The 24,208-nt window shown below is 39.6% G+C and overlaps 1 protein-coding gene across 3 annotated transcripts; it reads right to left on the reverse strand.

Annotated features, from left to right (window-relative positions):
* Positions 1 to 5,720: 5,720 nt before the first annotated feature.
* On the reverse strand, positions 5,721 to 12,499 carry LOC144513905 (uncharacterized). 3 transcript variants are annotated; one of them, XR_013501200.1, is made up of 8 exons: positions 12,285 to 12,499; positions 12,113 to 12,177; positions 11,258 to 11,550; positions 9,809 to 9,844; positions 9,555 to 9,629; positions 9,258 to 9,345; positions 9,035 to 9,161; positions 5,721 to 6,384 (listed from the first exon to the last, which is right to left on the reverse strand). XR_013501200.1 is itself a non-coding variant. In XM_078245095.1 (6 exons), the coding sequence occupies exons 1-6, from the start codon at positions 10,588 to 10,590 to the stop codon at positions 6,300 to 6,302; spliced, it is 414 nt and encodes a 137-aa protein (XP_078101221.1). In that variant the 5' UTR covers positions 10,591 to 11,234; the 3' UTR covers positions 5,721 to 6,299. The 3 variants fall into 3 exon arrangements, 1 of the variants encoding a protein (XP_078101221.1); XR_013501199.1 differs by having other exon boundaries at positions 12,113 to 12,496; XM_078245095.1 differs by lacking the exons at positions 11,258 to 11,550; positions 12,113 to 12,177; positions 12,285 to 12,499 and adding an exon at positions 10,588 to 11,234.
* Positions 12,500 to 24,208: the final 11,709 nt, after the last annotated feature.

Consider the following 24,208-nt stretch of genomic DNA (forward strand, 5'->3'; position numbering starts at 1 on the left):
AACTTTGAAACGTTGCTTCTGCAGTTGCTTCCCTTCCTATTGAGTCAACCAGCGAAAATACGGACACCATCATCTTCTTTCAACAGGATTCAAGCCACGTATTCAAGCAATTTGCTGCCACCTACCATTTACACTTAGCGTCTAATGAAACCAGTACCATATGTACAGCATACTTGATTGCTGCGGATTTTCTGGGGCAATGTCAAAACAGTTATGTGTGTCCTTTTACTCTCATGATACAGAAGAAGTGTAGAAGAATAGAACAAAAGTGAAAAATGTAAAAGATATTTCAACAAAAGAGAAATGTACATACCCGTCAAGGTTAATCACTATACTCTTTCTTCTGCCTGAAGTGTGTAAGAAAAGCTAATCCTGTCATATCTCACTCTACCTGCAGACATATCGATTGTACACGGATCCAACATCTGTTCCTGCCTTCGCCAGCTCCACACTTCTACACCTGAAGGTCTTTTGATGAATAATTGAATTGCATTAGTGTATCAACTGTCTAATGGTTGCTGATACCAATACAGCCTCTATTTGAAATCATATGCCTGATTGAAAATATGACCTCAGACTACAAATGAATTCAGTCAGCCTGTACACATTTTCTGTTTTCAATGTACATTTTTCATAAAGTTGAGTTTTTCCTTAAGAAATGTTAGAAAAAAACAAAACAAAAAGCAAAAAAACATTTTAACACACCCTGAGCGGTAGGGGAAACCTGCAGTAGCCGGTCCAACCCAAAGTCCGAGACAGGTCATCGACTATCCTCAGCTCTTCAGACATCTTTGTCAGGGCTGGCCGAGTGCTGAGGCAAGAAAAGGATTCTGGACCCAAAATGCACGACACAACAGGTGCAGGTGTAGAATTTATTATGACAAAAAACCAATTCCGGCTTACGTGAGTCTTAAAGAATCCAAACAAGGGAAAAATTCCAGAATAATTACTGGACTCCACAAAGGCATCAAAAGGTCCAAAAAAAACGAACAGGAACAAGCAGGAACACTCGACAACGACGATGACATGACAGGGACTGAGCAGAACAAAGGACATTAAATACAGGGGCAAACGAGTTCAATCAATCAACCTGAGAACATGTCATATCAATCAAAACAAGAAGAGGGCAAGGCTTAACAAAATACAAAAGGAAACATGACAACAGGAACCCACAACCCTAACAGTCCTACTCATAGACTCAGAAGAAAGTGACACTGGAGAAGTGAAGCGTTTATAGTTGGTGTAAAGGGTAAAGGAGGAATGCGCTTGGCCACATCTTCACCGCCCACAACAAAAGAAAATTCTCCTACGCTGCCAAAAGTGCGTTGGAGGAATATATGAAATCAAGCTCAGATTATTAAAGTAGACATGTAGGTGAACAGTGTGATGGCAGTGTTATGTGCAGCAGCTATAAATATTAGGTACAAGATCACATCTCCATGTAGGCTGGTGCTTTCTATACTGTACTTATCTTCTATGGAAACTCAAATGGTAGCCTATTGCACCTCATGTTCATTATCCACCATAGGTGTAATTTTCAACAATAATCAAACTGGCCCGGTTAACGAAGTCATAGAGTTTAAATGCTGTGGCAAGCAAATATTTGTTATTAAGATATGCATAATTCCTCAAAAAAAAACATCCCAAAACAACAATGTAATGTTTTGAATCTGCAAAAGGTTTGGAACAATGCAGCAGATTAATCAATCAATAATATTTACATGCAGAAAAGGCACGAATTGTTGCAGAATAATTCACCAGAAATTAAGCGTTTGATGCTCCAAATTTCCCGGGGGACGACCCAGACACCCTGGTTATAATGTGTCCCCCCCAATGTTGAAACAAACGTTTTCACTAGATACTGTAGGTGTTGATCTCAACCCACCCAATTTTAAAGCAAAGTTTCACCTTGTTATCTACACATTTTATATGATATGAACATTACAAGTTTTCATAATATGTTGGGTTTGTTTTATCAGTTTTCTCACATGCATAGCCATATCAGAGAATAGAGGCTGTATGTCTGCTTCTAGGAAGTGAAGACTCTGGCACAAGAAATGCCTGTGAGCCAGGACAGAATGCAGCAATCACAGCTGCACTCCGACTTCCTCCTGCCCACAGTCTTCAACATCAGGGGGTGGAAACAACACAAGGACACAGACTCTCCACACCAACACCTGAGGTACATGAGTGGAAAACAACCCTCCAGGAGAAAAGCATAGAAGGAAAAAGATAAAGAACAGCCGGAAGATGATGTCAAAGCTGTGGAGGACAAAGACACAGAAAGTTCCGTGCCACGCACAGAGGCAATACGTACCTGCATGCTACATGCCACGCTGGACACTACAGGAATTGTCTTTTGTCAGCCTTGCAAAAGACCTAAAGCACAAGCAGGCATACAACAAATGTGTCAGCGAGTGTCACACCAACCTTATTCAGGCAAGAACTGAAACTTTGAAAATGGATCCCCCAAAAAAAAGATTTCTCAGGTGCCTTTCATGTCTTCCGGATATAACATTATACCTGGTGTGCACCATGAAAAGCCGATAAAACTGCAACATTAGAATGGCAGTACCAATTAAAAACTATTCTTCCAATACTTAAACTGTTTTTGTTTCTGTTCAACGCATTCCCATGAAAGGGTTCATAGGATATTGTACGAAAAGTTATGCATTTTAAAACATATATCATACGAAAACTAGGAGACCGCCAGGCTGGTCACGATGTAGCTGCATCACGAAGCTACAGAGCTTCGTGATGCAGCTACATAACTCTGCCACAGCTCAGTCGTATATACAGAGCTCTGCGACGCCGGCTATGGTGCTCCGCATGGTGCTCCGTCAGGTCAGTGGTAGTTGGTGGTTCAGTTACCCGAGAATAGGTGACTGTGCTCCGGGTAAAGAGCACCACAAGCAGCCGGTAATTTCGGCGAGCTTACAGTTAAGTTTTAGCAAGAAAAAGTGAGCGTTACGCGCTGACGAAAGTGAAGTTTTAGGTACCGATACAGCTAGTTAAATTTAGGAAAATGTTCGTGGTTTGCATTAAAACACTCCCAAGGAACATGCATTTCCTCTGTGAAAGTCTTTTATTTTCCCTGGGAAGCGTACTCCGCTTCCTGGCTTGAAAGTCCTGTGTGTTAACGCCCACCCCGACCACCTCCCTACGCAGACAGCCACGTTTCTATACAGCAGCAGTCAATTTGGTGCACATAGCAAAAAAAAAAACTTGGAAGTCATACGAATTACAGTGCTTAACTTTTCGTAGCTTTTCGAACGTTTGGTTCATGAGAACAGGCTGTTCTGTTTCACCACCATTCATAAATACTTAATTCATTCAAGCTGTGAGCAGCGCCTCCATTTCTTTTGTGCATTGCATTGTCGGAGTACAACGTAGATTGAAAAAATAAAAGTATATAAATAGTGGCTGTTTTGAGTGCACTTTATTCTGTCGCGTTCTCATTATGTACACACTCAAAACATATTCAAACCTTAGAATCAGACTCATCAGCCAGTACAGTGCAGCAATAGTTCATTCACGTGCCTTTGAGATGGCATTGAAATGGCACACTAACCCCAATTTTCCACTGGGTGCGTCTGTGCTGCGTTCTGGTTTTGTTTCGTCCTCACAGATTATTTTGTCTCTACAAGTTATTTACAGAACAATCAGGTGTTTATTAAGATAGTGTCTACCTTCAATCCCAGGCACTCCTGCAATTAAACTCCATGCCTTCTCTTTTCTGGGCGTTGTCCTTAAAAAAAGGATTTGTGATGATATTGGGGGGTGTGTTTTGGTAAATTGACTGGATGCTCTTGCTGTTTCACTTCCTGCGCGGCTATCCAAACGCCCCGCGGCTCGTGTGAAAATATACCTGGCATGTATCTTTAGCGGAGCGGAGCGGAGCGGAGAGCCGCTTCACGCACGCTTCTGGGACGCGCCATGGCGTGGCTGGTGGAATATCAAGCATTGACTTGAATGGCCGCGATTGCTCGCGGGGGTCCGGAACACAGCGCAGATGTGCCCAGTTGAAAATAGGGGTGACAGGTTAAAGGTGAAATCCCTTTGTGTTTTGGTTACTTTGAGAAAACAACCTACCAATCACAACTCAGAGCCACTGTTTGTAGCCTTTTTCATGCCGCCTCTTTCAACTCTTTTCAGTCTTCTGTGCTCAGTCCAGGCACTCACCTGTCAGCATGCGCTCTCCTCCTGATGTGCCAGTGTAATTATTACACCAGGACTCCACAAATGATATGTTGTCCAGAAGAAAGATAGCCACCAGTGATTTTCTCCAGCATGAAATCCATTCCAGTTTAAATGACCTGTTGTTTACATCACAGTGTAATCTCACTCAATCTTTTATTTGAAACCTTCTTATTACCCTGCTGAAACTTTTAACATGGACATGGATCAATGTTAAAACAATTTGAAGTACACTTTTATGAGTAATTAATAGATTAATGATGAAAATAATAAATACAGTAGCTTATGGACTGTATGAAAATTACAGTACTGGGGTCAAAGAGGTGCTAGTGTTTAGTCAATTAGACACTAGTCTTGCATTGCCAGATCCGCCTTCACAGTGCTGTGGAGGAGGGTCTGGCTAGTCCACACAGCATTCCAGGATGGGAGAAAAACGTGCTCTGGTTTATTAGCATTTCTTTAAGCCAATTACAATCGTCTTGGGCAATGCCGCCTCTGCAAAATAGCCTCGTTCTGGTGGAACATGTACATTCAAAGGTTATTTTAGTCATGCAATAGAAAACTCAGACTAGACAGATATTCTAGCTAGCTGTCTGGATTTACCCTGCAGAGGAGCAGTTAACCATAGTCCTCATAAATCCACCGGAGTTTAGAATGCCAACACAAAGAAAGCGGAAGGTAACGGACATCCGGAGGAATATCAGGTGGGACCGGAGCAATCCCGGAAGTGAAACGTCATGGATATTTACTACTTAGACACAAATACATGAGAAAATAGGGTCCAGGTTGAAAAATACTGAAATACCCCTTTAATGCTTTTCTGCGTGTGATATGATGCAGGATAAAGGTATGACTGTAGAAGTCAGGGAAACAAATGGAATAGTCTTTGCTAGAGATAATTGTTGTGGAATTTCCAGCTTATAAACTTATGCTATGTAAATTGAGACAATGGTACCCAGGTGTCCAACATAACCTCACCTGTTTCAGGCAGAGGAATTCTTCAACATTGTGCCTCCATAGATGACGGGAGACGTAGCAGCTGTATGATAAGACTGTGCTGCATCCTGCCAAGGCCGTAGAGAAAGTAAACACTTAACACATTTTGTCTGTGTTAAGATATTTAGGCGCCTGCAATATCTTTGTTTACCTTAAAGGTTCAGCTAAACTTATCGAGTTTAAATACACCTTCAGGATTACAGGAACTTCAGAGAGCTAGGGCGGCACGACACGATAACACATCGTGGTTAAACTGTACTGCCTGCCTAAATTCTTTCCTCAATGCTCCTGTGTAATTCATCAAGGTCTCCCGAATCTTCTTCACATATGTGAAATGAGCTGGGCTGCTCCTGAGTTTTTTTTCATAACAATGTTTAATCACTAGCCACTAATAAGATCCACATGTATTGCATCTCTCAAAAAAGACATATTTGTCAAACTACCTAGTTGTCTGATTGTGATGAGGTAAATAAAGCCCCGTTACAGATTGCCAGGAACATATATGGCAAAACACTATGATTCATAAATAGACAGATATATAATTTATTTGTATAGGTACATACAATGATGTTACAATTGTACAAAACGTCATTATTTGAGCTGGTTTTCATGTAATAAATGTCACAAAGGAAGGCTAAAAATAAAATTTAAATATGAGGTAATAATAATGTAGAATATACAATATCCTCCCCCTCCACTCCTAACCCCCTTGTGACAAAAAGGACAACATGACACGACGAAAGACATTTCAAAATGATTTTTCTTTTGCGAAAAGGAGCATTGTGCCTAACAGAGAGAGCATCACACCACATGTTGAGTGAAATTAAGCCGCAGGCTCCACTCCTGGTGGTGCCCTTCCGTCAGTTCCTTAAAGTTTCAGCTTTGCAACCATACTCCTCCCGGAACCCAAAGACTTGGGTTTCCCGGACCCGTATCGCTTGTTGGCATCATTTATGGTCGGAACTACGACGGTATCTGATCGTCTTCAAACCTCCAACTTTTGTTCTTGATTAATGAAAACATTCTTGGCAAATGCTTTTGCTTTCATCCGTCTTGCGCCGGTCCAAGAATTTCACCTCTAATGCGAATGCTCCCGGCCGTCCCTCTTAATCATGGCCCCAGTTCAGAAAGAAAACCCACAAAATAGAACCAGTGAGTGCCATCACCAGCCATGGACCATTCTGACTCCACCTGCATACAAGAGATACACAAAACATGACATCATTTGTGAGAACATCATTTTAGCAAAATTGCAAGTGAAGTGAATTAAAGACTTCCGCCACCATCTCCTGATCAGTCATATGTACAGTATGTGGGTTGGTAATGCAGTTAACTGTAGAATAGAAAAAAATAGGGGAAGGAAATTGAGTTTTCTATTGGTTTTCAGTAAAAATATAGACCTATGTCATACTGCTGTTTCAACAACAACGACCCATTTTTTTATAATTACTGTTGGAGATTACACGAAATTAGGCTATTTTTGCTTTTGGAGAGATATTAACAATAGTAACACATACACACTGAGGTAAAGGAAGACAATCAACCCTTCTTCCCTCTGTGAGGTGTGATTCCTTTGTGTGATGTAAGAATTCACTGAAGTAAAAGTAGCAATACCACTGCAGAAAAAATACTCAATAACAATTAACATTTCTTTAGAAAACACATACTAGCAATAAAATGCAATCGTATTAAAAGTACATCGGTTTCGTAAAAACCTTTATGTTGTCAGATGAGTTAAATCTGCATTTTTGGTTCTTTTTTGGCCACTTGGTGCAGTGGAACAAGTTGTAAACACAACATTAAAGTTTCAGAATCAGAAATCATAAAGCAGTTACTGTATATTGCCACAGTAGTGGAACTATGTGGAATTTGCCCTGGTGATTGGGTGCATACATACAAACAAACATATTAAACATGAAGAAGAAAAACAATAAATACTGAAACAGAGACAAATATATATTAGTTTAAAGGCATACTATGTAACTTTTCCCTCTTCGGTCCCCCTACAGGTTGTCTCATTGGAACTACAGCCGCGCGAGCTGTAGTTCCAATGAGACAACCTGTAGGCATGTAGGGGGACCGAAGAGGGAAAAGTTACATAGTATGCATTTAAGCACTGTGTGAAATGGGCTGTGGCTAATGTGTTAGCAAACAGTTTGAACAGCCAGGAGATACACAGTAACATCAGCATTCATTTGCAATTATGTTTTCTGGACAGCTGATTCAAGTCCGATATTCACTCTCTTTACCACTTTTTGTCTCCATCAACTGACTAGTTTAGGCTGAAATTGGTCATCACTGTATCTATGTCTTGATACTTTCCTTCAGATTGATTAGAAACATACTTTAATACAATTCAAACTTTACGTCTTTAATATGCATGCTGTTGGTTTCATGGTTCATAGGTTCGTGTGTAAAATGCATCAGTTATATACATGGTGGTCAAATACATTTTTGAATCCCTGAAAATGAACCGTAAACTCCATATGACTTTGAATTTTAATTTTAATTACGAGTTTAATAATAACTAAAATAAAATATGGTCTTGAGGTAGAAGTGAAAAGTTCGGAGACTTTGAGCCTTTTTAGTGATTAGCGTTTCAGAATCTTTATCACACTGATGGCAGCTCCACTCATGAATTTTCCTGCACTGTGGCCTTCCCCTGCTCAGCCCAAAGTCTTAATAAAAAGCCAGATAGAAATATTATCAGATAGATGATGATGAGTTATCAGTGAGTAATACACTCTTCTTATCTTGACTTCTATACTCCTCTGGTCTCTTCAGGCTTATTAAATGAACAGCCCAATAATATTGACATCCCATGCATATTTATGAATACAAATGAATGAACGAATTTATGAATACACCACCCAAATGTAGTGCAAAATGGATGTAGCGGCAGGTGATAGTTGCAGTATTCATTCTTTTTATCTCATGGCCCAGTTAATTATCTTCCTGCTTGACAAATTCATCCAACACACATCAGTGACTAGTGGGGGGGGGGGAAGGGGGGTCAGATGAATGGAATTTGTGATGAGGTGATTAGGTGCAATATGCTCTTATAATTTTGTTTAGTCTTTTACACACATTAGTTTAGTCTTTATACAATATAAAACACATCAGATGCTGGTATAAATGTGATGATACAGCTCTAAGCTGCTTTAAGTCAGTTGTACTGTGGCACCAACTTGCTGTTGCTTTAACGAAAACAACGATTTTCCTTGCTTTTCCCATAATACAGCCTTCTGCGGTAATTATTCACAAAGGGTATCTATCTACCAATAGCCATGTGTAATCACTGTCATCATATATCCTCTGATATCAACTTGTAAATCAAGTCATTATACCTAAATAACTAAATATTTTGTCATTGCCTTCTAAAATGACCTAAATGAGCACTACATCCTCTAGTACTAACAACAGTGTTTTGTCAGTGCCAAAATAGCCCATATGACTGTCACAAAACATATTCATTCAGTTAGACAACTAAGGCCACTTGGGTAAGTTTAGCTCATTGTTTGTTGCTGGGACGCCACATTAGCAATACATTTTTACTCAATACTCTCCCATTCTCTTGGTCACTCACTCTAACACTGCAGACCTAGTCTAAAATCTCTTTGTGTAACTGACCCCTGATAATACTGAGTTTGGCTTTCAAATCAGATTAATTAACCACGTTCTTTGAATTTAAATACAGTCTCTAATAATAATAGTTTGTTGATTTTGGGGGGTAAGTAGGGTTGGAAATGAACCATCTCTGTCCACCTGCTACTTTGGCTGGCGGATTCTCAGTACTGTGGATATCAACACTGTGAAGGGTGAATTCTAATACTGCAATTACCAGTTGACGGGCACTCTGTGTGTGGTCTCACTATGGCAGAAAGGCCAATGTCTCAGATGTCTCCCACCAGATGTTGAGTCTTCATGGGGCTGAAACATTAGGTTCTCCTCCTGGTGATGTGTTTCTTCTGAAAACAGTTACATTCTGTCTTTAGTAAATTAAATATTTCAAAAATATTTCATAGGTTATTATGATTCTGTATAGATGGTTTGTCCCCATTTACCTAAGCTCCACTGCAGCTCCAATCCTCCACTCACACCGGTTGAGTTGTCCAAAGATGGGGCTTGATCTATAGGCTGCTGGTTGTCAACCTGGGGGTCAGCAGCACCACAGGGGACAGCAAGATAAATCAGAGCGGTCATTACATGATTATTGTTTATCCTACCCCATTTCTTTAATGAAAAAATGTAACAGTAATTTTTACTCAGAGTACATTTAAATTTTACCCGACCTACTTTTTACTTTAATCTAAGTACATTTTTATACAAGTCAATGTTCATTTTAATGTGTGTGTACTTACAGAAGGTACGGCATAAGTTAGATCATCATACACCACAACTCCATTCAAACCAGTAGGGTTGGTCTCACACTGGACCTAGGAAGGGAATGGAAATAAACAGAAAAAATGAGTATACATTTATTTCATACTAATAAAAAATAACTATTTCATGGTTAACTATTAGTTATTATCTGCATTGTTAAATATGTTTATTGTGTGTGTGTGTGTGTGTGTGTGTGTGTGTGTGTGTGTGTGTGAGAAATAATTATACTCACTGGAAGAGACGACTCCTCGGAATGTATGATTTGAACCTGAGTGTGAATCATACAACGCAGGACAGTATTTTACATGAAAAATACAAGATTTTGTTTGACTAACATTTAACCTCTTAAATTCTGCCTGACTCATTGATGGGCCCATTTGCACAATAACTCAATGATGACTAATAATAATAATGACTTAATGACATTATGGAATGAACAGATAAGAAAATCTAATTAGAGAACTAAAGGTTTGAGAGGTTACTGTGCTGTGGAGATAGGTCTGGCAATGTGAGACTACTGAATAGTAGTAAAACACTCTTCAACAGCCTAAATAAAAGCCGAGAGTCCCGACCAAGCACCCCTGACAGCTTAAGTAAAAGTTAAAGAGCTCCTAGTTTTAGCTTGTGTGTAATATTGCCTAAAAAGTACGAAGGAAATCCAACTTTTTCGAATCAAAGTCTCCGCATGACACAACAGAAAAACATGTCCTGTGGACAATCTCAACTCCAATGTACCATGCAAAATAAAGACACTGCCCTTATTAAATGTAGCCGGACTAGAAAAGCCAGTTATTGTATTTAAGCGCTGTCATTCTGACATGAAAATAATAGATTAATACAGCTATTATCACTCAACAAAAACAGGCTATGCTAACAGAATGGCTGGTTAGCAGACTGTTAGCTGGTTATCGGCAGATAAACACACGATGAATCACTGCTATCTTGTCAGTAAGTACAGGTATAAACCAACATTTTACATTAACAACAATTACATAACACCAATAACCTTACCATTTCAGTGGTTATAATACAAATGCAATTTTATAGAAAATTTGAGTTGTCTGTGGAACACAGGCCTTGACCAGACAGCTATGCCCAACATCATTACCTCATTATAGCACTGCTGATGCGAAGCCACGTTTTCATTCTCGCGATACGCCAGCCCACACCCAGCCTCACCTTATATCACCAAACTAAATTCCATTAAGTTTTGTTAACATTTTTCAATGGTTTACCCTGAATATGATTTAAATGACTAAAGATCAGGTTTGTCAATGTCCTAAATAAATGAAGCTTTGCTTTGGTTTAGGTAATTGAAGCTCATTGGAAGCATTGATTTCATTGACTGTATGGACAGTATCATAGAAGTGTACCAGTTGGCATTTACAGTATAGACTGACAATTCTTGCTAAGCTCCAGCGTTCATGTATGTTTACAGCCATCTCTAATTCGGAACCATTATGTGTTAGAGGGACATTTTTCTAGCATAACATAATCCTAGTTGCTCAGATTTTTAAAAAAAACATGCCTTTTCTGCCAAACCTAACTTTATAATGTGTAATGTTGTAAGAAATGGTTAATTCCTTAATGTTAGAGTCTCTGACTGAAATGTAAGGAAAAACAAACACCTCTTAAGAAATAAAACCAATCTTTTGTAGATTAATTTAGAATGTCAGCTTACCTGGGATGTTGACTTGTATCTCTTGTACAATTAATCCTTGTTCTGTTTCATGTTAGCTGAGTTGGTCTTCAATACCACTGTTTTGTTGCCATGACTTGCACAAATGTCTACAGATACTGTTGCATTGTCACCTTCTGAGTATTGGAGTATTGTCCAGACATACGATGGTTTCATGGAAGATGCAGTCAAGTACTGAGGGGTTGAATTTCAGGTAACCCATAGCAATCCCCTCTCAAACACACTTGAACTGTGGTATGCAATCTTGTATTCCATTCCATTTGGTCCATACATGTCTGTATGGAAATTCAAGAAAAGAAAAAAAAAATTCACCCCTGTAGTTACCCCTGTACTGAGCTGAACCCAGTTGGCTGCCTGTGCTTGATTAAAACTGGCTGACTTTTGAAACCTAAATAAATGCAAACATTTCTATGGCTCATGAATTTGATAGGCAAATTCATTGCCAGGCAAATTCACTGATGCTACAATGGCTGGATGTGAACCTGACCTAGTCAGATGAGCTGTTACAGGACACTGCACTACATCCATGTTGTCTGTACAGAATCTTCCCTGAAACAGATGCTTTTCTTTTTGAAAACTCAGTGCAGGTTGAGATATGTGACAATTACAATAGTTTCACCTCATTCTCACACTGCATTTTCAACTATTATAACGTAGCATCAAAACTCAGAACATAAAATCAAAAACTGAGAAAATGTTCAGTAGATATGATCTGTTTAATTCTATCTATGTATCCTTTGATTTAAAAAAAACACAAACAACAAATACACTCACTAAAATGTCCTAGGCAGTTAAAAAGAAAACATACTTTATATTCTCAAAATGTGAAATATTTACCTTGTACAGAAGCCCCATTGGTATTGTCAGTGTTTGTCTGTCAACCTTGCCTCTTGACTGTTGGGCTTGGCACAATCACAGTAATCATTCAGTACATTTTTCTTTCTCACACCCATTGGGTGAACCAGTTTCACTGCCTTTTGAAATCACAATCACTCTCAGAGTTACTCACTTCTGCTGCTCTCTGTACTCTTTATACAGCCATTTCAAGATTCCAAAGCCAACTGTATACAACAATAATAGGTTGATCATCTCCAATCAATATACCAGTGTACTCTATGTTGAATGTTGAGGAGGTGGGTATGCTTTGACCCCAACATCCGAGTCATCAGTGATACTTCCAGTAAGGCTGATCACACGCCAAACATTCAATACGTCTCACTATGTTGCAAGCTGCCGAACATCCCAATAATGGTTTCTCTGAATGACAAGAACAAACTTGTTTGTTTTCAGTTAATGAGCAGTCCGTCAGGTTCATCCTCCTCTCTTCCCATAAACCACAGTATGACAAGGTATTGACAAGGGGATGTGTTAGATTATGATGAAAAACAATTTGAACACAATACACACACAATATGATGTTTTGCCAGGTTGAGATTTCAGTTTTCTTAAGGGGAGTAAAATAAAACTACAGCATTATTTGGAATTAGTTGTTCAACTCTTCCTGCTTCATCGTTTCTCTCGAAACACCCATTCAGAGCATGGCATGTTGTTGAAACTAGTGTCATTCCTCATTCCACATATAACAAAGTGGGCCTGTGTTATGTGTGGAATGAGGAATGACACTAGTCTGTCTTAGTTGTAGTGATTAGATAATAGATAAATAGATAATTTCCTGTTCTCTGTTAAAGGAAATTTGTTTTCACAGCCTGTACACACATAAGAACAATTAATCACACAAAAAAACATAGCCACAAGTATGCAACACATTCACAAAACCATGAGTTCCTTGAGTATTATTGCTTCAATTTGTTGAGGGCAGTGATGGCAGAGGGCACAAGGCTCTTGCTGTAGTGTTTTTTTTACATTTCAAAGATCTGTATCTACAGCTGTATGGAAGTAGAGTGAAGATTTACATGAAGGCACAATGGGAATGTGATGTGTCATAAGGACTTTGGGCCTTTCCCATTTCCCATTTTGTGGATCCCCCGATTCCTCTCCTCGATTCCAGTCCTCGCGTCTTAGTCCCGCCCACAGGAGATTCGAGCTGAGGAGTTGAGGAAGAGCCCCAAGGACAGAGGAGTCGAGGCAACAGCCACTTAACAAACACGAGACATCTCTGTGGAAGAAAATGGACATACAGGCATCCAGCGGGATTTCCTGCGGCACAGGAGCAATCCCGGATGTGGAACGTCAAGGATAAAGACTAGCCTTGCCCTGATGTGTTTCACCTGTTCATGGGCCCTCGTGTCACCTGTCTCTCGTTACAACCCTTGTTGCCCTCTGCTTTTATCTCTGGTTTAGTCTCCATCAAATCTTGAGTCAATTCTAGCTGCTAGCTTGACTTTTTTTTTACCAGCTAATAACTAACTTTATCTGTTGTTTGGTGGACCGGTAGTGGGCAGCAGATTTAAAAGTGCTACATTCAAGATACATGCAGTGTTAGAATCTTAATACCCCTCATTCTGTGTCTTGTTAGCTCACCTGTAATCAAGAAATCATGATTTTTATTGAGTGTGAAGTGACCAGATATTGCATGACAGGCGTCACCTTTAAGTCCTTTTTCACAGCAGATATTGTGACATGTGATAGCAGGAAAAGCACAGGTTTTCTAGTTACAGAGCATTGGCATTAGGTCTTAGCTGTACAGTTAAATGGACCTGAGTCATAATTTCACCATTGAAATCACTAAACGTCTGCCTGGTTGTCTGTGACATACATATATTTAACATTGTTGTATAAATCCAAATATCTTTATTCAACTTTGTGACAGCTATAATATTCAAGCAAGTGTGATCTCATTATCACTCTACACTTTCAGAGCAGTTTAATGGGACATTTTCACGTGAACAAATCTCTGCTGTGCTACCATCTTTTTCGAGTTTTAAATTAAGCATCCTGTCAGGCTGTCCTTTAGGTGTGAAACAATTATCACTTCAGGGTCCTCAAAAATATTACAGTCCAATCTCATTTTCAAGTAAACTCAGAGAAATCCAAAGTCAAGTAGTTATTTGTATTTGTAAAACCAGCTCAAATTCAGCTCAGATATTGTGTACCTTATTGTAAAGTGTTAGCGACTACAAAATAAATAGACCCTGTGTTTGACAGAGGTTTGAGATGGTGGTAGAAATACAAAAATAGGAGGTAAATAAGCATGATGCAAATGTTCAAAAATATGTAAATGGTCGCTCATAATGGTTATTTTGGTGAAGCTGATGAAATAGTGTGGTGGTCATGGCCATTGAGAACATGAGACTTAATATGGGGGATCATTTACGCTCCAGCAGCTTCAGTGCTGGAGCTCAGAAATAAAGCCGGGTTTCATTCAGTTACAAATTCATGTTTTTCTTGTGTGCAAGGACTGCCCAATTGATATCTTTCAACATTAACAACTGTTTCCCCTAGCTGGAGACCAGTAGACCTGTTTCTTATGTGCCACATTATAACCTAATGTTTTAGTTTTAGGTCATATAATCAGTCGACTAATATTAAGGTCAGCACGGTATATTTCTTCTCTGTGTGATGACTTCATCTGGAATGGAGTACTGACTACTGAATCTGTCAAAACTTGAGAACAGACAACCTCTACTTTCAATATTGAAAATACTTCAACTACAATTTTGTACAAGGCTATCAGAACTCCAGAACATTCTGCAGATCTGCAGACCAAGAAACCTCCATGAGATGTGGCTGAGTTAAGTGGACACTGAGTTTAGTTTTTTTTTCCTATAACATACAGTACATACAGAAACAGGCAGTGCTGTCTACACTGTGACTAATTACTGAGGCCAGCCAAAATAATTTGGCATCTGGTTGATGTCCTTTATTAATGTTTAAAACATTAACTGCTTGGTTCCATTACGGTCATGAATCGATTTTTCCTAATGATTAATAAGTAGATAAATCAATTTTCTTTAGCCCTTCAATCTCCAAAACTGCCAAAAGCATTTTAGCAATAAGGTCATTTAGTTTCATGGTAAGGTAATGGACCAAAAATGATTTTACACTACAGCCATTAGGAAACTGCCAAGACTTCAGAAAATCTTTCTGTCCTACTGTAAGTCATGAGGATAAAATTGTTGGTCCCTGATACACAGAGTGCTTAGTGCAAATCAAATAAGTGCAGAGGAGGAAAAAGACACAAATTAACTTTTTTTAAAGAAATATGTCTTCTAAAAATATAATTGATGAGTCAGCCTTCAAACTCAAAACATTGCTGTGTATAAGGTCACTGAGGCAAATTGATAAAAGATTAAGAATAGGAGATTCATTGCTCGAATAATAAACTATTAAAGCCCCTTCACTTTTATTAAGAAGGCTGGCCACCTCAATTACACCAGCAAACGTTTTGTACCAAATGAGAGCTCAGAAGTCTAAAGTAATTAAATGCATCCCGCTGTGTCAGGCGTCATCCCTGATATCAATCCAAAAAATAATTTCCAGAACCTGTCCTGTATATCATTCTCCATCTCCCCATCATATCTTATTATAAACTGAAGGTTTGCTTTACTCCTAAAAGGCGGCAGGAGTTGAGAGACTGAGGTCAAGGTTGTAGAATCACATTTCCTTTCAAGACAAAAGCTTTTTCTTGCTTGTCATTTAACAACCATTTGTAATATAAAAAGTATTTTTAACACTTTACTGTGATCACCTTTATTTATTTAATTATTTATTAATGTATTTGTAAAAACAACTCCATACAAAGCATCTGCAACTGGTGCATAAACAGAGAAATAGATGCGTGATATAATAGCATGTAATCAGGGGTGTAGCACAAAATTCTGGGCCCTGTAGAAAGGCATTCTCTATGGGCCCCTCCCCGCATCCACAGCTATTCACTCTAGCATAGTTTTGGGCCCTCCTCACATGAGGGCCCTGGCTACTCAGTCCCCTTTCTACCCCCAGTCTGACACCCCTGCATGTAATTATATATAACAACATGTCTTTATGAGTTTTGCCAAATTTGGCAAATTCAGTTTTAAACCCGCCTTTGATGTCAAACAGTTAATAAATGCATTGTGAGGATTTGTCCATATGTCATGTCATTATAGCCTCTATGAATATGTTATACTGTGTTGTCATTTGAATTCTTCGCAGTTGATATGTGAGGAAATCTAAATGATAATGCTACTGCAGCTAATGCGCATAATTCCCATTTTTCCAGTTTTTGGACATATTTGTGGAGTCAGCGTCTAAGCTTCGAGCCCACCGTACCCTTTTCCTCAGGAGTAGTTTACTGGTATTTGAGAGTCAGAGACGTGCTGTCAACTTGCCCAAACTCACAGATAATGCACCATACATTGACTGACAATGCCAGCCATTATGTCTCTAGGTGTGAAATCTCTGTTTAGAATAAAGAAGATATTAAAGATGACCAGATTAGATGAAGTCCAACGATCAACCACAAAAACATTAAAGCCATGATGTTAAAGCCAGCATCAACAGCAATTACATTTGATTACACTGACAGTCTTTCTTAGCCTCCTTTTGTTGAAATGTTTCAAATTCATCTAACATCAGCTTTAAACACTTCACTCCAGAGAGGCAATTCATTTCATACATCCTTACGTGAAAATGGAATCTAATGAAACATTTGCCTATCTGTTTTGGATGCTTCTTGCTGTATAATTTGCTGCTCCTGGGAGCTGAGGCCACCTGCTGGATACTCCTAACACACTAATGTGATTTGGCAAAATGGAGATTTGTGAGCTGTTACAGACACATGAATAATAAGTGAATATATACATGTTTTCTTCCAGCTTGACATCAATTACGTTTTTTTTCTGTTGCCAATTACGTACTTTATTTCAAGTTAATTAAATGTAATACCTGAAAAAAAAAATCCAGGTATTGTGTGCTGTCTCATTCAAACTCAGGAGAGTTCAGCCAATTATAACAGAAAGCTGTTGTGCTGTACAGCCGCTTAGTGTCTGATGTTTGTGGCTAAGTCAGAGTATGAATTGAATACTTACTTCAAGTTCTATCACTTGTAATTCAATTGTACTTCCTGCCAAGCACCTTGAAAGCTGCAGTTACAAACATAATGCAAGTACAGTTGGTAAGTGAACACATGATCCAGCTAAATATTATTTAGACACTAATGGCATATTTTAAGGTGAAATCTCTGCAGGGCTGATGCAGTCTCTGGGCTCATTAGTAAACCAGAAAGAAGACATCTGGCATTAATTGGAATCTGACGCCTTTCTTTTACTCTGGGGACGTACTTTAGCAGCGTCTGGCAGGATTTGGGGATCACAGACTAGGCAGTTGGTCTTGGGCAACACGTACCTTTTGATCAGAAAGTCTAGGAAACATTACCATGACAGGTACAGTATAACTGCAGAGAGCAGCGACAGCCTCTCCTCCACAAATTCCACTAACAATTTTCCTGTCAAACAATAGTTATTAGAGCCATAAGAGCTATACCGCTGCATTAGATGACTTGTCCCTTGAGTTGAGAGGAACTACAGTGTGTGCTGGTTACACTAACTTTATGGCTGTTTTTATGTGTTTTTACAGTTTTTCTCAGTCACTTTGGTACATTTCTCAGATCAGAATTGAAATTCTCAAAACTACCTGTTCAATCTTCACATCATTGTGTCACTTGTGCACATCAAAAAATCAGTTTCTCATTTCTTTGAACAAGTTGCAAATGCTTTGGTACATCCATCCATGATTATGTACAATTCTCTGCTGTTTCCTACATTATCAATTGCTTATGTCATGTTGATCAAAATGTATTGTAATGGGTCTCTGTTGAATAGTCTCACCCCCGGGGTGACCCCCCACAACATTTAGGCATTAGTTCATAGCATAAGTCTTTACATGCAAAATGGTTGAACAAGTTGTCATAATATGTCAAGCATATTTCTATACATTTTCATTAGACTTTTTTTCTAAATCTGTCCTGAATTGGTAAATTGCTCCCAGGTGAATCTTGACTTTCTCTAACGAAGGTGCATCTCATGAACCATCAACTGGCAAGTATATATATAGCCAGAGCACAATACAATGTTACAATGAACGTCAGGAGGTGTAGGAAGACTGCACTGTAATTCCTACAGCACTGCATGTACAATTTTCCCTAAGGAGATTTCCCTATATTCAGATTTCTTTCGTTTTTTTGTTTTTTTTCTTTGTGCTATGCAGTGCTATCTTTTCCTTTCTGTATCGCAATGACATGGTCTGTCAACAAATTATAGTACAAACAGTAAAAGCTTAATGTGAATCTTGTCCAGTCTCTTGCAATCAAACTCTCACATACACTAAGCTGTAACCTACAATTTACAATAATTGTCATCAAAACTTTAGCCATGGTTTACGTCAGAACATCCCTCCAGAGTACACTGTTATATTGACAACACGACTGAGAAATTTGACTTGAGTCTTATCTGTACACAATGACACAAGGACTTGTCATTCTGATATTTACTTTTGAGAGATGAAGGATTTTAAGCAAGAGACTGGCTTTTGCAGGTAATCCATGGTGTTTTGCTATTTGTACAAATTGTTTTGAGAAATGCACTTGCTGTTTTGCAAATGTCGAGGATGATTCGAGAAATGTACCAAAGCGACTGAGAAAAACTGTAATAGTTTTTGGACAACAATATAAATCTGTGGCATGAAAGCAAGCTATATCACACTGTGGCTACAACACATTTTTTATTTGTGGATAGTGATTAAAAAGATTAAAACCCAGCGTTATCATTTGCATTGTCTTTAGAAAGAGCTAGTGATAAGTTTCCTCTTTTCTTATGTTTCTCAATCTGTGATGAATGTGGGTGGAGGAGGAGGACCCAGTTGAACTACTGGATCAGAAAGGCCAGATGGGAAGCAGAGTACACAGCGAGCTCTTGGGGAATTTAAATGAGCGTTGGGGATTTGCATACACACACACACACACACACACACACACATGTATGGACATACACACGCCCAAGTGAACAGCTGGCCAACAGCGAGTCACGTATGTCGAATAGCTACACAGCTAGCACATAGCGAAGTAGCTAGTTTAGTGTGTCCCTCTTTGTCAACCACACGTTAGTCTGAGAGCTAACTGACTAGCTTAGTCATGTGGCGTTGCAACGCAGCCCACTACCGCCCTCTTGAGGCTAAACAGCTTTTGTGCAGCTAACACATAGCCTAGCTTCAATGAGCTAACGGCTAATCTGTGCGTGACCGAGCAATCCCGGGTTGCGTCACCCTCCTCCTCCTCGCACTCTCTCTCTCTCACACACACACACACACACACACACACACACACACACACACACACACAGATCACATCACGTGCTGGTTTTATTTTGTTGTACTTAAAAGAAACGTATATTGGTTTTATTTGATCAAAGGATTATTGATTGGCCATTGATCATTTTGAAGTTAATAAATTCTACTATACTTTAATTAGCAGTTGTCTGTGATTATTTGTGTACTTATTGTAATAAGCTGGTTAAACAGGTCGTTGCTTGGATTCACCCTTCCTTTTGTTCCTTTAAAGAATACCAGATAGGTAACCAAGTTAAGATCTGTATTTTAGAGGGAATACCACCTAATGAGACTATTTCACAGTTCGGTTATTGCCCCCTGAAGTTCCAGGGTGGTGCCCCGTTTTGATTGTTTGTTGATTTGATGAAGTTATTAATAACCATATTCATAACTTTATTAATATTGATAAAACATCTTTGATAATTTGCCAATAATTGAATCTGTACACCTACGAATACCCAACAATATATTAGTGTGAATGTTTGTCTTGAGGGGATTCACAGGCCTGTTGGGATACCAGTTCTGGTGCATAAACACAGGCAACCTCTCTTCAATACCTTGCTGCTTTTCTGAAGCATTGATGTGCAACATTGTGGATTGACACCAAGCGGCAACCTCTGGTGTCAATCCCCATAGACCCCCATGATAAAATGCCCAATTGTTTTTGCTCTTCAGAAACCTATGGGTGAGAGACTACATGCATATGTTTTTAACAGTCTATGCCTGCACAGAAAATAATAGGTGCAGGTATTTTGATGCACGTCATATGCCGCAGCTGTGTGGTGCCCTTGACAGGTTTTCCCTTTGTAAGGATGCAAACAACAAAACATTATATTCCTTGGTTAGTTTTAAGCCAATGCATTTCTAAAAGAAGACTGGACATTGGTGAATATGGATATATAATATAAATAATACAATGGATATACAATTAGTAGTACAACATATCAATCAAATCAGTAAAGCTGCACTAATCGTAGAATGACACATCTGTTTAATTGTGCCTGCATTTGTATATGATAAAGTGTGATACCAATTAACCAACAGCTCTAAGTTATTAATTTAGAATGTGAAAAGGACACACACAAGTGGCATTGACAATATTCCTCCTAGCCTGCAGTTCACTACAACTCACTGCATATAGGCACCCACACACACACACACACACACACACACACACACACACACACACACACACACACACACACACACCAAAGTCACTTCATCCTATCCACTCTGTTGGGTCAAAAGGCTGAAAGTGGGCCTTCAGTGTGGTGAACAGGAACAAGAACGAGGCCTTGTCTCCAGTGTTTGTGAGTTCAAACAATGGCTATAGGCAATTACCCCCTTCTGATTCCAGCAGCAGACAGTGTTTCAGACACACACTCTCTTTCCAATTGAATTATACAGGCCTCTAAGGAAGTGCCACTGTGCCACTGCTTATCTTTTAGCCACACACTGATACAACGCTCTTTCATCCGCTCGACTGTTTACATTTTGGGTCTATTTTTGTCACACCGCCTTGCATCTCTGAAGTGTGAAATTCACTTGGCACTTTACAGTATATAAATACTTATATTTACTCACAATGGACTTAAAGGACAATTCTGGCGCAAAACAAACCTGGGGGTTAATAACGGATGTGTACCCACGCTGTCGTTCTCATTCACAGAGCCTCATACTTCGGGAAACTGGTGGTGTACCTGTGGACATTGTGAAGCTATCTGTGTTGCACGGAGTGGGACCTGTTGCGTCGCAAAACCCAAGAGATACAGTGTTTTGTACAGTCTGAAGATTCCCCCTCTCTGATGAACAGGGAAACTTTTTTCCATGTCCCGAAAATAAATTGGAGACGGCGACCCAGACCGGAGGGACAATATGGAAAGTTTTACACTGAGTAAGTAAACTAGACAAGTTATGTTTTACATCAGTGCAATTATTTCAGATATATTGTGCAAATTGCTTTTGATTTTAGTTGGCATCGCCAGCTGTAAGTCATGATAAGTATGAGGCTCTGTTGCGGCATAGCTCTCTCTCTCGTAGCCCTTTCACGGAGCTCCCGCAAGTCTTCGTTCAATAAACTGTCGGTACACTTACAAAGTTCTCAATGCTTCGGTTAACATGTAGGGACCCTCACCATGCTACCGTTGAAGTTTGGTGATATTTTGACCCTTTTTAGTGGTATAAATAGTGATTTGTTTTTACTTTCCCTGTGCCCCGAATACTAGCGTTGTAAGCTAACCAGCGGTCCGCGCTAGCTTCGTTCAAGCTCCAAACACAATCAATTAGCATGAAAACATGTCCCAGAGAACGACAGAGTGGGTACACATCCGTTATTAACCCCTAGGTTCGTTTTGCGCCAGAATTGTCCTTTAAATTGAACTTAAAGAACTGCCGGGCTCCTTAAAAACACTATAACCACCAAGTCCGAAGCCCAAAAAGGGTCTGTATCCTTTTGTTTGCGCTGATTGCCCATTAATGCATCATCACGCTCCATCTCATTAGCAGCAAGGACACACAACACAGCCCCCACACACCATACACAGCCAGGTAGCTTATTTGGTTCTTGTTCTGTCTCTCCTCTGGAAATGAGAGACACTTTTCTGTTTTAGTGGCCTCTAGTGGCGAATATATGTGTGCTGTCTCCTGTTTATAGGATTCCTTTTTAAATAAAGTTTTAGTTTGAATGTGCCATTTTGTTGGAAGAACACATTGGAGAAGGCTGCATGTTAAATCCACCTCCATCCTCCGGTAAATCCCTTGAGAAAGCATAATCAGTAAGTATATTTGTTCTGGAATACATTGTACATATTAATCAAGCTTTATTTAGACAATTAGTCAACTTTAAGATATGTATTTGTTAAGTTAGATATTATGCTACAGATTTAAGTAATATTACACACTTACCTTATATACTGACCTGTTTTGATCTTCCTTGGTTGGTTATTTCAGCTGTATTTAATATTCTTTCATTGGTTTATTTTTATGTTCATGGAAATATTCACTATATTGCAATTGTGTGGAATTTACACATCTTTTGTACTGTTTCAGTTTCACACCGCTTCCATTAAAAAGACCACCAAGAAAAAAAAAGCAATTCTACAAAGGGAGGGAAAAAGATCAATAAAAAATTCTCAAAGAAGGCTGGCTTGCCCAGGGCCAGGCCAGCTCAGGTGCGTCTTTCTCTCATCGCGTCCCGCTGTCTCTCGTACCTATACCAGCCCCGCAGCCTGTCCCCCCCTCCCCTTCTACCTGCCCGTGCAGTGCTGCTGCACACGAGGAGAGAGCAGAGAAGGGTGGGACTGCTCATCAGTCACTGAACAGAAGAGAGAGGTGACTGTTTTGGCGGCCACAAGAGAGAAATACCATGCGTGCTCGCTGGACAATACTGGCGTTTTTACTACAGAAAGTCTCTGTCTTTGATAGGGATGTCATAAGAACCGATACTTGCGATACCTTTCAGTTCTAAAATGACAAAACACAGATGATGCCCATTTTTTTTGAAGCACCGTGCCGATGCTAGTGTTAGCAGCATCGGTGCTGCGCCTCTTCTGGAACCGATGGGGGCAGTATACGCTTCAGAGTGTTCCGGTCGATACATTCAGAAGTAGGAGGTCATGAACAAGCCAAAGTCACTCCTTCTACTTCTGGTCCATGGGACATATCTTTTGAAAAAATATGAACGAGAGTCAACGGAGATAGATTCTACCAGACCTAAAAAAAAGTTTGCATGTTCACTGCAAACTCACGGTCCTCTCTTCCTGATTTACAGCCACCCTCTCTTGGCTTCAAATAACTCACCGTTGTCGGCTACGGCCGCTGAACAGGCTATACGTTGTAAACAGCCGTGGCCGCTTGCCTGGTCCTCCGGTAACGTTAGCTAGCAGTTAGCAGGGTTACATGGCGGTGTTAGCCAGGACCAGTCGGGATCGCTTTACTGGCTGTGTCTCTATTGTTTTATGGAGTCTTAGAAAATCCTTTTTTTTTTTTTTTACCGTGCTATCGAAATTGGCATCAAGAATCGTGTTATTTTACTGGTATTGGCACCGACTGCTGAATTTTTGGTATCGTGACACGCTAGTCTTTGATATACAGGAAGTCGCCAGATTTGTCGTTAGTTGCTAAGGGATCTGAAAAGTTGCTAAATCTAGCGACAAAGTTGCTAAGTTGGCAACACTGCCCAAACCCAACCTGATGCTGTATTTTTCCTTTATTTCAACCATTAATGACCATTAGCTCATCAAGCTAATGCAAAACAAAACGTGATACTTTGTCTGAATTCTCTGCGTTTGGGTCGGGTGGCAGAACTGTAGAGACTTGATTTGAGCAGGCAGCTATTTGTCAGTGGCCATATTAGCCCATATGCATTCACAACTCCATGACATGTTGTCTGGGTAACGTCCTGGCCAGCTCATAATAGCTTCTATAAAAATGCTCGGGTGGCTTTGCTAGTTCTTTGCTGAACTGTAAAGATGCTGAAGTATAACTCTGACTTGCTCCCCTGTATTGCTGCCAATGGCTAGGACAGACACAAAACACAGTCTGACTACCAATGTGGTTCAGCTTTGGTGAGGTGAAGTGCACTGCTGTCTACTGTAAAATGAATGGCTTATTTTGCTAGGCCATAAAACATTCAGTACATTCAGAATGCATTCAACATTAATTCAACATTCC

Source organism: Sander vitreus, unplaced genomic scaffold (assembly GCF_031162955.1).
Source record: "Sander vitreus isolate 19-12246 unplaced genomic scaffold, sanVit1 ctg372_0, whole genome shotgun sequence".
In the NCBI taxonomy this organism is placed as follows: Eukaryota; Metazoa; Chordata; class Actinopteri; order Perciformes; family Percidae; genus Sander; species Sander vitreus.

Coding starts and splice junctions, on each gene's coding strand:
- LOC144513905 (XM_078245095.1), bottom strand. Junction 9,630..9,808: donor CCGAGGAGTCGTCTCTTCCA/GTGAGTATAATT, acceptor TTCCCTTCCTAG/GTCCAGTGTGAGACCAACCC. Junction 9,346..9,554: donor TAACTTATGCCGTACCTTCT/GTAAGTACACAC, acceptor GCTGACCCCCAG/GTTGACAACCAGCAGCCTAT.